The following is a 12734-nucleotide window of genomic DNA, read 5'->3' as shown; positions in this document are numbered from 1 at the left end:
TGTGATTCCTGGATATGGTTTAGGGTTAAAAAGGCAAGATACAAATGTTTTGAGTTGTTTTAAGCCCTACCTACACCACCCTGAGTTCTATCACAGAAAGATCAAATGGGGAAATAAGCCACAACTGAAGTACAAAAATTGACATCACAAGCCATTCTTTCATAACATACACGGCAGAATTTGCTCTTTTGGCGAATATATGAAAAGCTCGTGCCACCCTTCCACCACCACACACAAACACAATGGATCCAAGTGAATTCTCCAGACATAAGCCATGCATTTAAAAAAAGTTTATTGTAAAAAGTAAGTCCCCTTCACACTCCAAATTCAAATAGACTATATAGAAAATACAATAAGGACCGTTAATCAACACCCTCGTGACAGCATTATTAGACTCTACAAAATGGAAGTACAATTGTACTTAAAAGTTTTGAGAAACTGGCAGCTCAGGCAGAGCTTCTTCCCACGACCAGTTTCTGAACAAGATACAACATATTGGCATCGTGACACTCCCACCCCATCCCACATGCTATGCAAAATAGTCTTATTTGTGTGCCATACGCTTTACAAGCTATATCAGTGCTCTGTAGGTGTAGTGAGGAGGTGGAAGGGCAATTATCCTAGCAACCGTCCACTGGGTCAGGTTTGTCAAGCTGGCACACACACTTCTGACAACCAGGCAGCTGTCATCTGGGCAAAGAGAAATCAGCTGCCTTTTTCTGGTCTTCTCCCAGAAAGTGGGAAGAGATAGCAAGGAGAAGCAATGGGAAGTTTGGATTCAAACTCTTCATGCTCTCTCTGCAATGTATGGCTTCATAAACTGTGACTTGCAGTCACCATCCCCTGATCCCCACCTCTAAGCAAAAAGCCACATTGGTAAAATCAGAGTCAAACACTCTATGAGCTGGATTAAGTAGCTCAAACATATTTACTTACACTCACGCACACACTCAGTATTTGTCATAAAGCTGGTATATAAATAAGAAAAAGCTCAATATTTTATTATTAAAAATAAGCCTGCCCTTTAAATTGTACAAAAACCAATGCAAAGTCTGGGGGGGAAATCTCCTGAATGTGGTGAGCTTGAAAAGAGAGAGAGAGAGAGAGAGAGAGAGAGAGATGGAGTATGTCAGGAGCACTTCCAAACGCAAACAGCAAGACTGCCTCCAAAGAACATGTACAGCAGATTCTTCACCTCGTGGGTGATCTCGAAACCAAAGCCCTCCCCAATCACGACATGCCAGGAGGAGCCAAACTTCTTGTCCATTGTCTCTTTGATCATCTTGGCAGCACTCTGAAGGGAAGAAACAAGAGATTCAACAAGGAAAGGAATAGGAGCCAAAGGGGAAGGAACAGCAAGTTAGAGAGAGAGAGAAAAATGGATTCTTTCTCATATGCCGCTGAAGCTCACCAACTGTTTATATATAAAGTGAGGGGGGAAAGTATTTGCTCCCCTGCTAAATTTGCCCGTTTGCCCACTGACGAAGAAATGACCAGTCCGTAATTTTAATGGTAGGTTTATTGTAGCTGTGAGAGACAGAATAACAACAGGAAAACCCCCAGAAACCCAGAAGACAAAAGTCAGAGATTGATGTGCATTATAATGAGTGAAATAAGTATCTGATCTCCTATCAACCAGCCAGATGTCAGGCTACCTGGTATCTTCACTGTTTGTAATGAGCTGAGATTAGAAGAACCTGCTGTAAGGGAGAGGTGTTACCTGTAATCCCAGCTCGTTACAGTACCTGTACAAAAGACACCTGTCAACAGAAGCAATCAATCCAGCAGATTCCAAACTAGCCACCATGACCAAGACCAAAGAGCTGTCCAAGGATGTCAGGAACAAGACTGTAGACCTGCACAAGGCTGGACTGGGCTACAAGACTATTGCCAAGCAGCTTGGTGAGAAGGTGAAAACAGTTGGTGCAATAATTCGCAAATGGAATAAACACAAAATAACTGTCAACCTCCCTCGGTCTGGGGTTCCATGCAAGATCTCATCTTGTGGAGTTGCATGATCAGGAGAATCGTGATGTTGCAGCCCAGAACTACACGGGGGGAACTTGTCAATGATCTCAGGGCAACTGGGACCATAGTCACCATAAAACAGTTGGTAACACATTACACCATAAAGGACTGAGATCTTGCAGAGCCCGCAAGGTCCCCTTGCTCAAGACAGCACATGTACAGGCCCGTCTGCAGTTTGCCAATGCACATCTGAATGACCCAGAGGAGAACTGGGTGTAAGTGTTGCGGTCAGATGAGACCAAAATCGAGCTTTTTGGCATCAACTCGCCGTGTTTGAAAGAGGAGGGATGCTGCCTACGACCCCAAGAACACCTTCCCACCCGTCAAACATGGAGGGAGACATAATATGCTTTGGGGGTATTTTTCTGCTAAGGGGACAGGACACCTTCACAGCATCGAAGGGACAATGGACGGGACCATGTATCGTCAAATCTTGGGTGAGCACCTCCTTCTCTCAGCCAGGGCATTGAAAATGGGTCAAGGATGGATATTCCAACATGATAATCACCCAAAAGACACAACCAAGGCAACAAAGGAGTGGCTGAAGAAAAAGCACATTAAGGTCCTGGAGTGGCCTAGGCAGTCTCCAGACCTCAATCCCATCAAAATCTGTGGAGGGAGCTGAAGGTTCGAGTAGCTACACATCAGCCTTGAAATCTTACTGACTTGGAGAGGATCTGCACAGAGGAGTGGGACAAAATACCTCCTGAGATGTGAGCAAACCTGTTGGCTACCTACAAGAAACGTCTGACCTCTGTAATTGCCAACAAGGGTTTTGCCACCAAGTACTAAGTCATCTTTTGCAAAGGGATCAAAAGCTTATTTCACTCATCATAATGCACATCAATCTCTGACTTTTGTCTTCTGGGTTTCTGGGGGCAAATTTAGCAGGGGATCAAGTACTTCCCCCCCTCACAGTATAGAGAGAGAAATACACACATACACACGCTGTTTTATCTGCTGTTCTTGGCTTCATTATGTTACTGCTTTTTAAACCAAACTGTTGTCATTATGCATATCAATTATATGGTCATTTTTGTTAGCTTTGATACATTTATATTTTGGTCTTGAGATGAATTTGTAACTTTTATTGAAGTTATCTTTTTAATTGAAATTAGTTGCTCCACCAATTTAATCAATCATGTGTTTACATGGGTATTTTGTATTAATATGATTCTGGTATCATCACTGAATTATTTCTATTTATTGTTGTATTGGCTAATTAAATTTAATTTCAAGTCAACTGACAGAGAGATCAAACAATTTCCCCCCATAGACATGGGAGCTTAATAGTAATGTGTGGAACGCCCTCCCATCAGATGTCAAACAGATAAACAACTAGCTGACATTTAGAAGACATCTGAAGGCAGCCCTGTTTAGAGAAGTTTTTAATGTGTGACATTTTAATGTCTTTTTAATCTTTGTTGGAAGCCGCCCAGAGTGGCTGGGGAAACCCAGCCAGATGGGCATGGTACAAATAATAAATTGTTGTTGTTGTTATGTATCTTCCTTATCATTCAAAAATAAATAAATCCAAGCACGTAGTTGTCAGAGATGACCAATACCTCATTGTTGGTGGAGTATTTCTCACACGCAGTGACACACAACTCCATGGTCTCTACTCGCATCTCCTCTGGCATGTCTGTGTGCTGGAAGACAATGCAAGGAAGGCCATCAGCCACAAAGCAACCCACACTCCCAGACCCATCTGGGAGCCACCACCTCTTCTTTCTTTCATGCTTGGCCAGGAGTGGGCAAAGGATGGAAAGTGTAGAAGCCAGGCACAGGAATTCAAGAGAAATCCTCTGTGACTGAGAAGTTTATTTGGGCAACTGGAATATCTCCCCGTTTATAGAAATGGCAGACCTGAAGCAAGACGTCTTTCCAAGCTAGATACAGCTCTGAGGTACATTGGTTTTCTGTCCCATTCTCCTCGTCCCATCCTTACTGGGGGCAGAAGCATGCCAAAGATTTTAAAACCTAGCTGTTTGCATTAAAATATCGATATGTATAACAGTAAGGAAAACCTTGCTAAAATAAGTAAGTTTGCAGTTCTTGAACTTGCCATACACACAGCGACTTTCAAATGCCAAGATAATTTTACCTTTGGAAGATACAAAATGGTTTCCAATCATTCTGCTTTCCTATTACACAGGTAAATGTCTCAGCAGCACATGCTAAAAATTGCAATACTCCATTCCTAGAGATATTATAATCCTGCCCATGTTTATTACTTCTGTGCTAAGAATAATGTGGAGGCAGGAAGTGAGGAAGAACATGCTAATTCCACCCCTTCCCCATGCAGCAGGGAGACTTGTTCTGCTTGTGTAGCCTCTCCATGCAATGTAAAACCCAATATTTCAGAGTCTTAAATAATGGATGGAGCCCACATAAGTAGAGAGAATGGCAAGAGGGGTCAGAGCGAGGACACTTGTCCTCACTCTTCCTCCTCTTGTGTTCATTTAACCCAGAAGTAGTATGTGTATACAGGACTTATACCTCCTCCACATGCCTCAAATGTTCCATCATTTTTTTCTTGCTGCCCACTTATTGTCCCATCTACTATCAAGAACTCCCTCATAACATCACATGCCTTTCCTCTTTCCCATAGGCATCTGGTTGGCTGCTGCAAGAACAGGTTCCGGGACTAGATGGACTACAGGACTGATCCAAAAGGCTCTTCTTCTGGTACTCTGTTTACCCTTCCAGTTTTCTTGCATGCCTTCATGCACACCACTTTCTTTTGAGCAATCGTTCAGAAATTGTTGAGCCACTGTAGGCAATGACCACAATGACTTCTGCTTCTTCATGTGTACTTTGTAAAATACTTGATAATAAACTCTTTGGGGAAGAAGCGTGGGATAGAAATTTAATAAAGAAAGAAGATGGTGTTTGCTGAGCAACAGACACACATCCCCATTTTAACAAGATTGCTGGGAGTGCCTTGTGCAACTGTATTTTTATGAGATATACCAATAAAGTGTCTGCTTCACCCCACACCTTAGTACTCCTATTTAAATTAAGTAGCAAAGTGAAATGGAAGCTAATGGCACCAAGCCCCCACATCTCCTGATCCAAGAACGTATCATACTTCATTATTCCCATTCTTACCCTGATCAGTGGAAAGCTGTGAAGTCTCTTATAGTCCGCCTCCTCTTTTTTCCCCTCCCCAGTGTCTGCCATTGTCTGTCCACTGTGACCCTGGGAAGGGGCAGAGCAGCCTGTAGGGAACCAATCAAGGGCAGACTAGGAAAAGGCTAGGACCTTTTAGAATTCAGTCTGAACTGTTTTGCAGAAGCAGGGTATTCCGATGCTTAAGAGAAAAAGAGAGGGAGAAAATAGTTCAGTTGACGTATCCTCAGCATGAGGATATCACACATCTGAGATCTTTAAAAGAGTCAAAATAAAGAATGAGCCATTCATCTAGTCATGATTATACATGGCTAGATAATATACATGCATTATGATGCTATAGTTTTAGATGATGGTCTTTTTTGCAACTGTCTGTTGTTCTTAGCATAAGATGTAAAATTGAAATGGTAACAATATTAAAATACTGTGAAAATCCCAGCCTGCCTGACTTTGCTACTGCCATTTCAAAATGCCAACTCTATTTTGCAAGCAAAAGCTTACAGAGTAGCAAGTCTTCTTGCTTGTATATTCCTATCTGTCACTAAAGGAACAATGTCCTTTACATCTTGCGTAGTTAACAGCTAGTCAATCAAATGTGCCCATAAATACTTTGAGGTATACTGTAATTTAGAAATCATATCCCTCCTGGTCTAACTAAAAAAGGCTGACACTTAAAAATCCTTATTTCGTCAACTTTAAGAATAGGAACTTAATCCCACAATAACATTCTCTGATTAGCTTTGCACAAGCCCTACTTCTTGCCAGTCTCTGGCTTGAAATGGATTGATTAGCTCACAAAGGTGGGCAGACATCTTTCTCTTAACCCTAAAGATTTCCCCCCAGGCTGGAGCTACTCTAGGCTGAGAGATCATGGATATGGAATCTTTCAAAGGACCCTGGAATAACCCAAGCCAAGCGATGAATAGAGGTATCAGCCTAGGTAAATCCTATATTTTGCCATGTTATGCTATTTTTGCCAGTTTATCATCTATCAAAACCCACTTTTGTGCTTAATTTCCCCATAAAAACGTACACTCAATTTTTAAAAGATCAATTGAATGCTTATTTACATGTCTTCTGGGGGGGGGGGGAGGAGTACTGATATGAGAACATCAGGCCTAAAAACAGCTTTTCTTTGCAGTTGTTGTTTATTTAGGGGTATGCAATTAGCCCTTATACTTTGGTGACAGTTCTAGAAGAGCAGTCCTTGGGAACAGCTTAAGTAACTAAATGGGCTTGGATTTTATTCCAAGGGATGCAAAGAACCTCTCTGTGAGTGAGTGTAATGGTGGCAGATGTAGGTGCCTTTCTTCCACTGATAGGTGGACATATCTTTGTGCTCTGGTCTCTCTCTCTTTTTATCTTGCAGGCAGGTATTTCATGTTATGCAATGCCTCCCACAAGCAGCCATTTTGTGACTGCTGCAAAATTCCAAATGTGCCCACTGGCCCCCAAGCAGGCAGACGTCATAAGTCAGTGGTAAAGCCCATGCTTTGCAGATAGAAGGGTCCAAGTTCATACCATTGCAGCTCCAGTTAAAAGGATTGATTAGCAAGAGGCAAGAAAGATCTCCACCTGAAATTCTGGAAAACTTCTAATAAAGAAGGCAATATCGGAGAGAGAGACCCCTAGCTTGACTCAGTATGTCAGGCTCATATGTTATCGAAATATCAACATCTGATGCTGCTGCTTATACAGGAAAATATCCAATATTAGTCATACTCAAAGTAGGCCCTTTGAAATCAATGGATGTAAGCAGCTTAGATATATTGATTTCAGTGTGCTCACTCTGAGTTTCCATAGCTGAGCTGTAAATGAAAAAAGCACATTTAAAAAAATTAACGCCTAATGCCAACTTCCTGGAAGAGAAAAAGTTCGCTGTTCTCAAGAGACTGGCAAACATGAAACATCCATTAGCGCCTGGGCACTTGTGTGAATGACTTTCCTCTTCTATTAGTTATGTTTCCTATCTATTGGATGGGCCAAAGGAAGTAACCTGAACAGGAGGCGGTATATATAGGTTGTCTTCTGCCTTCTGCACGGATTCTACTGTTCCTAGTTCTCCCTTACCAGACTTTTTTTTTTTTTTTTTCATTTGGATTTGCCCAAAACATTGCAAGAAGACCTAAAGTGTTCTAAAACAGATGAGCTAGAGAAATGATCTGCAGTAGCGGAATATTTGGTGCCTCGTTTCCTCCAGCCTTGACCTCTTACCACGCCAGAGTCCGCCGCCCCGCCAGGCTCCGCGTCAAAACCCAGCCCGCGCCCCGCGAAGATGGTAGCCTGGGATGACCCCCCGCCCCAAGGGGGCCGGACCCCGCGAGGTGCTCAGGGCCGGGAGCGCGCTTCATCCTGGGAGGGACTAGAACCGCCAGACCGAGCGGGCTGGGGGCGCTCCGAGTAGCCCTTGGCCGGCCGGGAGGGCGGTGTGGTGGGGGCGCTGGGGTCTCCGGGCGGCGGGAGCGCCCAAGGCTCCACTCCGACGGGGCGGAGAGGGGGACGGGACGCACCTCTGCCCCCGCGGGGAGCCCGACCCGCCTGCCCGGCTTCTCTCACCTGAGTCACCTCGACCCGAAGCCCCAAATACCAGCCTCCCTGCGGTTGTTAAGGAAAGGAAACGTGCTTGTCTTAGCAACCGACGCCGGAAGTCCCGCCTTCCCCCTCCACCCATAGGGCGAGCCGCGAAGGGCGGAGAACGCCGGGTAGGTTGCGAGCGCTTGTCTGTCACGAGGAGGGGGGGGGGAAAGGTCCTTCAGGATCGGCGGCGGCGGGAGTTGCGGGTGTCTAACAGCTGCCGGATGCGATTTGGGAAATAAATAAAATGCCTACACGCTGCAAAGCGGCACCAGAGGTTTTGCAGCTGTGATCGTGTTGTAGGAAGGAAGGTGCGATGTGTCCAGGCAGTCAAAGGTGCTCTGGCCCAGTAAGCACAGCCCAAAGCACCAGGCAGTCTCCTGTCTCTCTCCCCGTCACGTTGGGAGGGAGGCGGGTGCCAGGGAACTTTTTTTTTAACCTAACTCTGTGTAGACCCTGAATTTTGTATTTATTAAAAAATAAACAGAGCGGTTGTGAATAATTCAAATAAAAATACTAAAGGGGCGTGGGGGTTGGGAGAAGAAAAGAAAGCTGGGGGAAATAGGTCAAGGCAAGGTGGTCAGAAAAAATCTGGATTTGCTGGTACATCTCTGCATGGTTCTCAGCATAGCTGTCAACTTTCAGATTTGAAAACAAGGGATCAGCAGCCTCACCTGTCCCGGGGACAGGCTACAGGATATCTAACAATCCGGGATAGCAGCGGGAAGCAGCGGGAAACGGCGCTGGAATACGGGAATTTCCCGCAAAAAAAGGGAAGGTTGACAGCTATGGTTCTCGGTCAAGTGCCTATGATTTCTGACTCCCAATTGTTTCACAAGAGCAGCAACGAAACGCCCTCATTTATACCGCTGAAGTGAGAGCTTTGGAAACGGGGGGTGGGGGTGGGATTTTATTGAATCCTGGAGGTTCTAGTAATGAAACTTTGATCCCACAAGCCTGTTACAATAACAAAGAACATTAATTTCACTCGTGAAGAAACAACGGCCCTATCTGAAAAAAGAGAACAGTTGCAAAGAGAGGTGTGGGTGAAGAAAGGGGAATACTGCCCATCATCTTAAATGACTGGGTGAACTGGCATTGCAGCGAGAGAGAAAGAGTGGAGAAGGAGGCTGCAGTTGGAGCCATCTGACCCTAGAAACTAGACAATAGAGTTTAGGCAAAGTGGGGCAGTGTTATGAAAGAGCAGGCAGTTTGGGAGGAGAGGGGCTGATGGTAGGATTCCCATATTTTGAAGAGCAAAAAAGAGGACACATTTGCTGACTTCTACTTTTAACTATTGATCGCTATGACGACACTACCCATGCAAAAGAGGGTGTGTCCTGGAAAAAGAGGACATATGGCAACCCTACTAGGATGTTCTGCTTCAGGTGTCAAAATAACTGAATTGTCCTCAGGCACCAGGCACTTTGGTTTGATGTGGGGCAGAGGCACCATTTTCTCCTCTGCCTCAGGGAACAAAATGTCTTGGCCCAGCCCTGAGTCTGAGAGTCCTGACCCAAAAATGATTGTTTTAAACCTCATGCCAATTTGGCCTCATTGGGCTGTAATACGTGGCTGGTGGACTGCAGCTATTACATGTTAGGCAAACCAGACTGACAGAAATGCTAGTCAATCCAAGTGCATTGTGTTTTTGCAACCCATCTGTTTGGCTATTCACGATTTCAGTTCTCTGCTAACCTTAAGTCTTATTTATAGTGGCTGATGTTTCTGCTTTTTTCCATTTGCTAAATTACACATTCTTTCTGGATCCCAGGACCTCTTGAACCATGTCCTATTTCTTGGCTTCCTTTGCAGCTTCCTTTTTTGATTGAGATTATATGTGCTCTTGCTTTGCATCCCTAAATAGCTTCTATGTGGAATTTTAAAGTTTTTAATTTCCTCTCCTTACCTTTTGTCTCCACCATCTCATTTCCTCACCACCACCCCCATATGTCATCATAGCAGAAAGGCTGTTAATATATTTTTTTCATTGTTCAGCAATCTGTTGTTGTTTTTTGTGTGAAATGTACCACGCTGGTCCATATTTATAGTTTTCTTTTCAGCTATACCATTTTTATTAAATACTTTTGAAATCATTTATTTTTCTGAGGAAAATGTTTCTTTGATCTCAGTCAACCCTTCCTCCCTTTCTTCAGTATTTTCACTCTGCTGTAAAAAACAAACAAAAAACCCCACACATTTATCTATGGTTCTGTTCATTCTCCTATTTACTGTGCACTTAACACATTTCCTGTGCTTGATTTTTAGTCTGTGTCACACCAGCTAGAGTCCTTAAGGCATTGCCAATCCATCTCTAGCTATGCAATACCTTTGCATAGAGATCCCTGTTACATCAAGGCTTCTGGTGTGTACACAAACAGAAATGAAGCTGACACTAATGAAGCCATGCTGATACATGGTGAAAGAGCTGTGAAACACACTGGAAAAACAACAGCTTCACCACACTTCAAAGTGGTAATGTGAACACACCCTCTGTGTTTGAAGTCCACCAGAGTTTTCTGGTTCTGTTTGGAGCAGATTGGCACATTTCCCGATACGCCATGAATATGCTGGCACAGCAACGACAATAGTTTGGAGTGTAGATTCACTGGTTCAGATATAGCCACCTGTGTGAAGCTCTTAAATGTGTTGCAGCTACATGTGCTTGCAGATCATGTGTGCTGGTTGAGTAAATGTACAACTAACCTGTAGATTTGGGATGGTGCAGAGACAGCACTGGAGAGGCGAAAGCAGAAGATGCTGGCCCAAGCTTTGCAATGAACACTCAACATTCAGAGTCATAAATGGTTCTGTATCAGTGCCATGTGGATATTTCTCTGATGCTTCCTAATGCCTGCTAGTTCATGGGCAAGAGTAAACCTTGGAGGTAACACAGGGCTGCACCTCTTTATAGTTGCCAATAGCTGTGAGGTTGGGTGTGAAGGGTGGCAGGAAGATTAGGGCAGGGCATATAAATCCAGGAGCCACCTGTTGGTGGCTGCTTGAATTTCCATTGCTCAAAAAGTAGAAGACATTACAAGATTTACAGTCGTCCTTGTGGTGTAATAATGTCTGGAATCTGGTAATAGGTGAGGAAACAACACACAATTGAAAAGTCTCAAAAGGATCTGAAGAACATTTCTACACCAATTAGTGGGAATTTATCACTTATGCAACTGCAAATGATCTGCAAAGTTATTGGTACTAGTGTGTTAATTTTGGACCTCATAACTGCGTTATATAAAAATTGTTCTCTGTTGATCTTATTCCGTTGTTAATATTAGATGAGTTCCTCTGTAAGGTGACAGTGAAAAAAAGTATTCTTAGATGTATATCCCATAATTGCAATTGTTAAATCCTTTCCCTTTTTGTTACAGAATTCAATAAAGCATTTAAAAAACAAAACATCCAGGAGTCACCAGCAAATAAAAAATGGGACTTGAGGTCTGGTACCTGGATTGGTGAAGAAGATAGGAAGGGTATTCTTTTGCCTCCTCAGTAGTTGCCCAATTATACCAGGTAAAATTATTTGCCCCTTCAGCCTGGCAATATTTACTCTGAATAGCAGCAGCCCTCTAGGGCCTATTTTCCCCATCTGATCCTTTAAAATAGACATACCAGGGATTTGAACCTCTAACCTCCTGCTCTCAAAGTATGCGCACTAACATTAGCCGTCTGTCTGTCAAGCACCCCACCCTGGCAACATGCTGCTGTGTGTAGGATCTGGCTACCTCACTTTCTTCAAAGATGCCAAGCATTTTCCAGTTTCTCTTTTCTCCTCACTTCGATATATACCGTATTTTTCGCTCTATAAGACACACCAGACCATAAGACGCACCTAGATTTTGGAGGAGGAAAACAAGAAAAAAATATTCTGAATCCCAGAAGCCAGAACAGCAAGAGGGATCTGGCTTCTGGGTTAGCCTCTGGCTGTTCTGGCTTCTGGGATAGCTGTGCCCAGTGGCGTAGCGTGGGTTGTCAGCACCCGGGGCAAGGCAAGTAATTTGCGCCCCCTAACCCGTGGATTTGCGCCCCTTAACCCTAATCCCCAGATGTTGCGCCCGGTGCGGCTGGCCCCCCCTGCACCCCCCATGCTACGCCACTGGCTGTGCCAAGCCTCTTCAGGGCAGTGGGATGAAGGCTCCCCCTGCCCCGAAGAGGCTGTGCGTGGCTAAGGCAGAAGCCAGGACAGCAAGCGGGATCGCTGCCCTGGCTTATGGAATAGCAGCGCGCAGCCTCTCCTGGGCAGCAGGATGAAGGCTCCCCCTGCCCAGAAGAGGCTGCGCGCGGCTAAGGCAGAAGCTAGGAGAGGCGCTTTGCTGAAGGGGTGCTGCGTAGCTCTCCCTCTCTGTGCAGTGCCCCTTCCCTTAAGTGAAGCGGGAGGAGGAACAGAAGGAGCCCCTTCTGTTCCTCCTCCCGCTTTGCAGGACAGGTGCATCGCTGAAGGGGCGCTGCGCAGTTCTCCCTCTCTGCACAGCGCCCTTCGCTCCATAAGATGCACTCACACTTCCCCTTATTTTTTAGGAGGAAAAAAGTGTGTCTTATGGAGCAAAAATACGGTATTTTCCTTCTGGAAAGAAAAGTGATTTCTCAAGTTTTTGCAAGTGTTGCATGGAATGTGCAAGTGCCACTCCGTGTGTGTGTGTGTGTGTGTGTGTGTGTGTGTAGGGGGGGGAGTAGAAACTGTGACATCACTAAAAGGGGGCCATCTTAATGTTTCGCCATCAGAAGCAACAAGGCCTTTAACAGTGTGAAACTTCAGTTCTCTCTAGCTCAAGTACCTGCAACTGCATTTGCTTAAATCCATCCCTCCCCTTGTTGCCTTCCTTGCTGTCAAATATATATGTAAGCTCCTTGGTGTCAGTGACCTGTATTATTATTATTAAGACCTGTAACGCACATCAATAGTGCCTTATGAAATAATCTCCTGCACCCATTATTATGATGATTATTCATGAAGTCTGCCATTTTACACAATACCCTCAGCATCCTAAAGAGAA

The 12734-nt window shown here is 44.4% G+C and overlaps 1 protein-coding gene across 2 annotated transcripts; it reads right to left on the bottom strand.

Moving 5' to 3' along the window:
* Positions 1 to 275: 275 nt before the first annotated feature.
* On the bottom strand, positions 276 to 7839 carry DNAL4 (dynein axonemal light chain 4). Of its 2 annotated transcripts, none has more exons than XM_083401116.1 (4): positions 7717 to 7839; positions 5140 to 5341; positions 3594 to 3677; positions 276 to 1294 (listed from the first exon to the last, which is right to left on the bottom strand). In XM_083401116.1, the coding sequence occupies exons 2-4, from the start codon at positions 5209 to 5211 to the stop codon at positions 1130 to 1132; spliced, it is 321 nt and encodes a 106-aa protein (XP_083257242.1). In that variant the 5' UTR covers positions 5212 to 5341; positions 7717 to 7839; the 3' UTR covers positions 276 to 1129. The 2 variants fall into 2 exon arrangements, with proteins under 2 accessions (XP_083257242.1, XP_083257243.1); XM_083401117.1 differs by lacking the exon at positions 7717 to 7839 and adding an exon at positions 7375 to 7638.
* Between the last annotated feature and the right edge of the window lie 4895 nt (positions 7840 to 12734).

Source organism: Podarcis tiliguerta (assembly GCF_965153285.1).
Source record: "Podarcis tiliguerta genome assembly, chromosome: 10".
NCBI lineage: Eukaryota > Metazoa > Chordata > Lepidosauria > Squamata > Lacertidae > Podarcis > Podarcis tiliguerta.
The sequence above is the reverse complement of the archived record's forward strand: the minus strand, read 5'-3'. Positions and strand labels throughout refer to the sequence as shown.

Excerpts from the sequence above, each read along its gene's own strand:
- DNAL4 (XM_083401116.1), bottom strand. The coding sequence starts at position 5,211 with ATGGCAGACACTGGGGAGGGGAAAAAAGAGGAGGCGGACTATAAGAGA. Across the intron at positions 3,678-5,139 it reads ACAGCTTTCCACTGATCAGG|CACACAGACATGCCAGAGGA; the intron begins GTAAGAATGGGA and ends ATTGTCTTCCAG. Across the intron at positions 1,295-3,593 it reads AATACTCCACCAACAATGAG|AGTGCTGCCAAGATGATCAA; the intron begins GTATTGGTCATC and ends TCTTCCCTTCAG.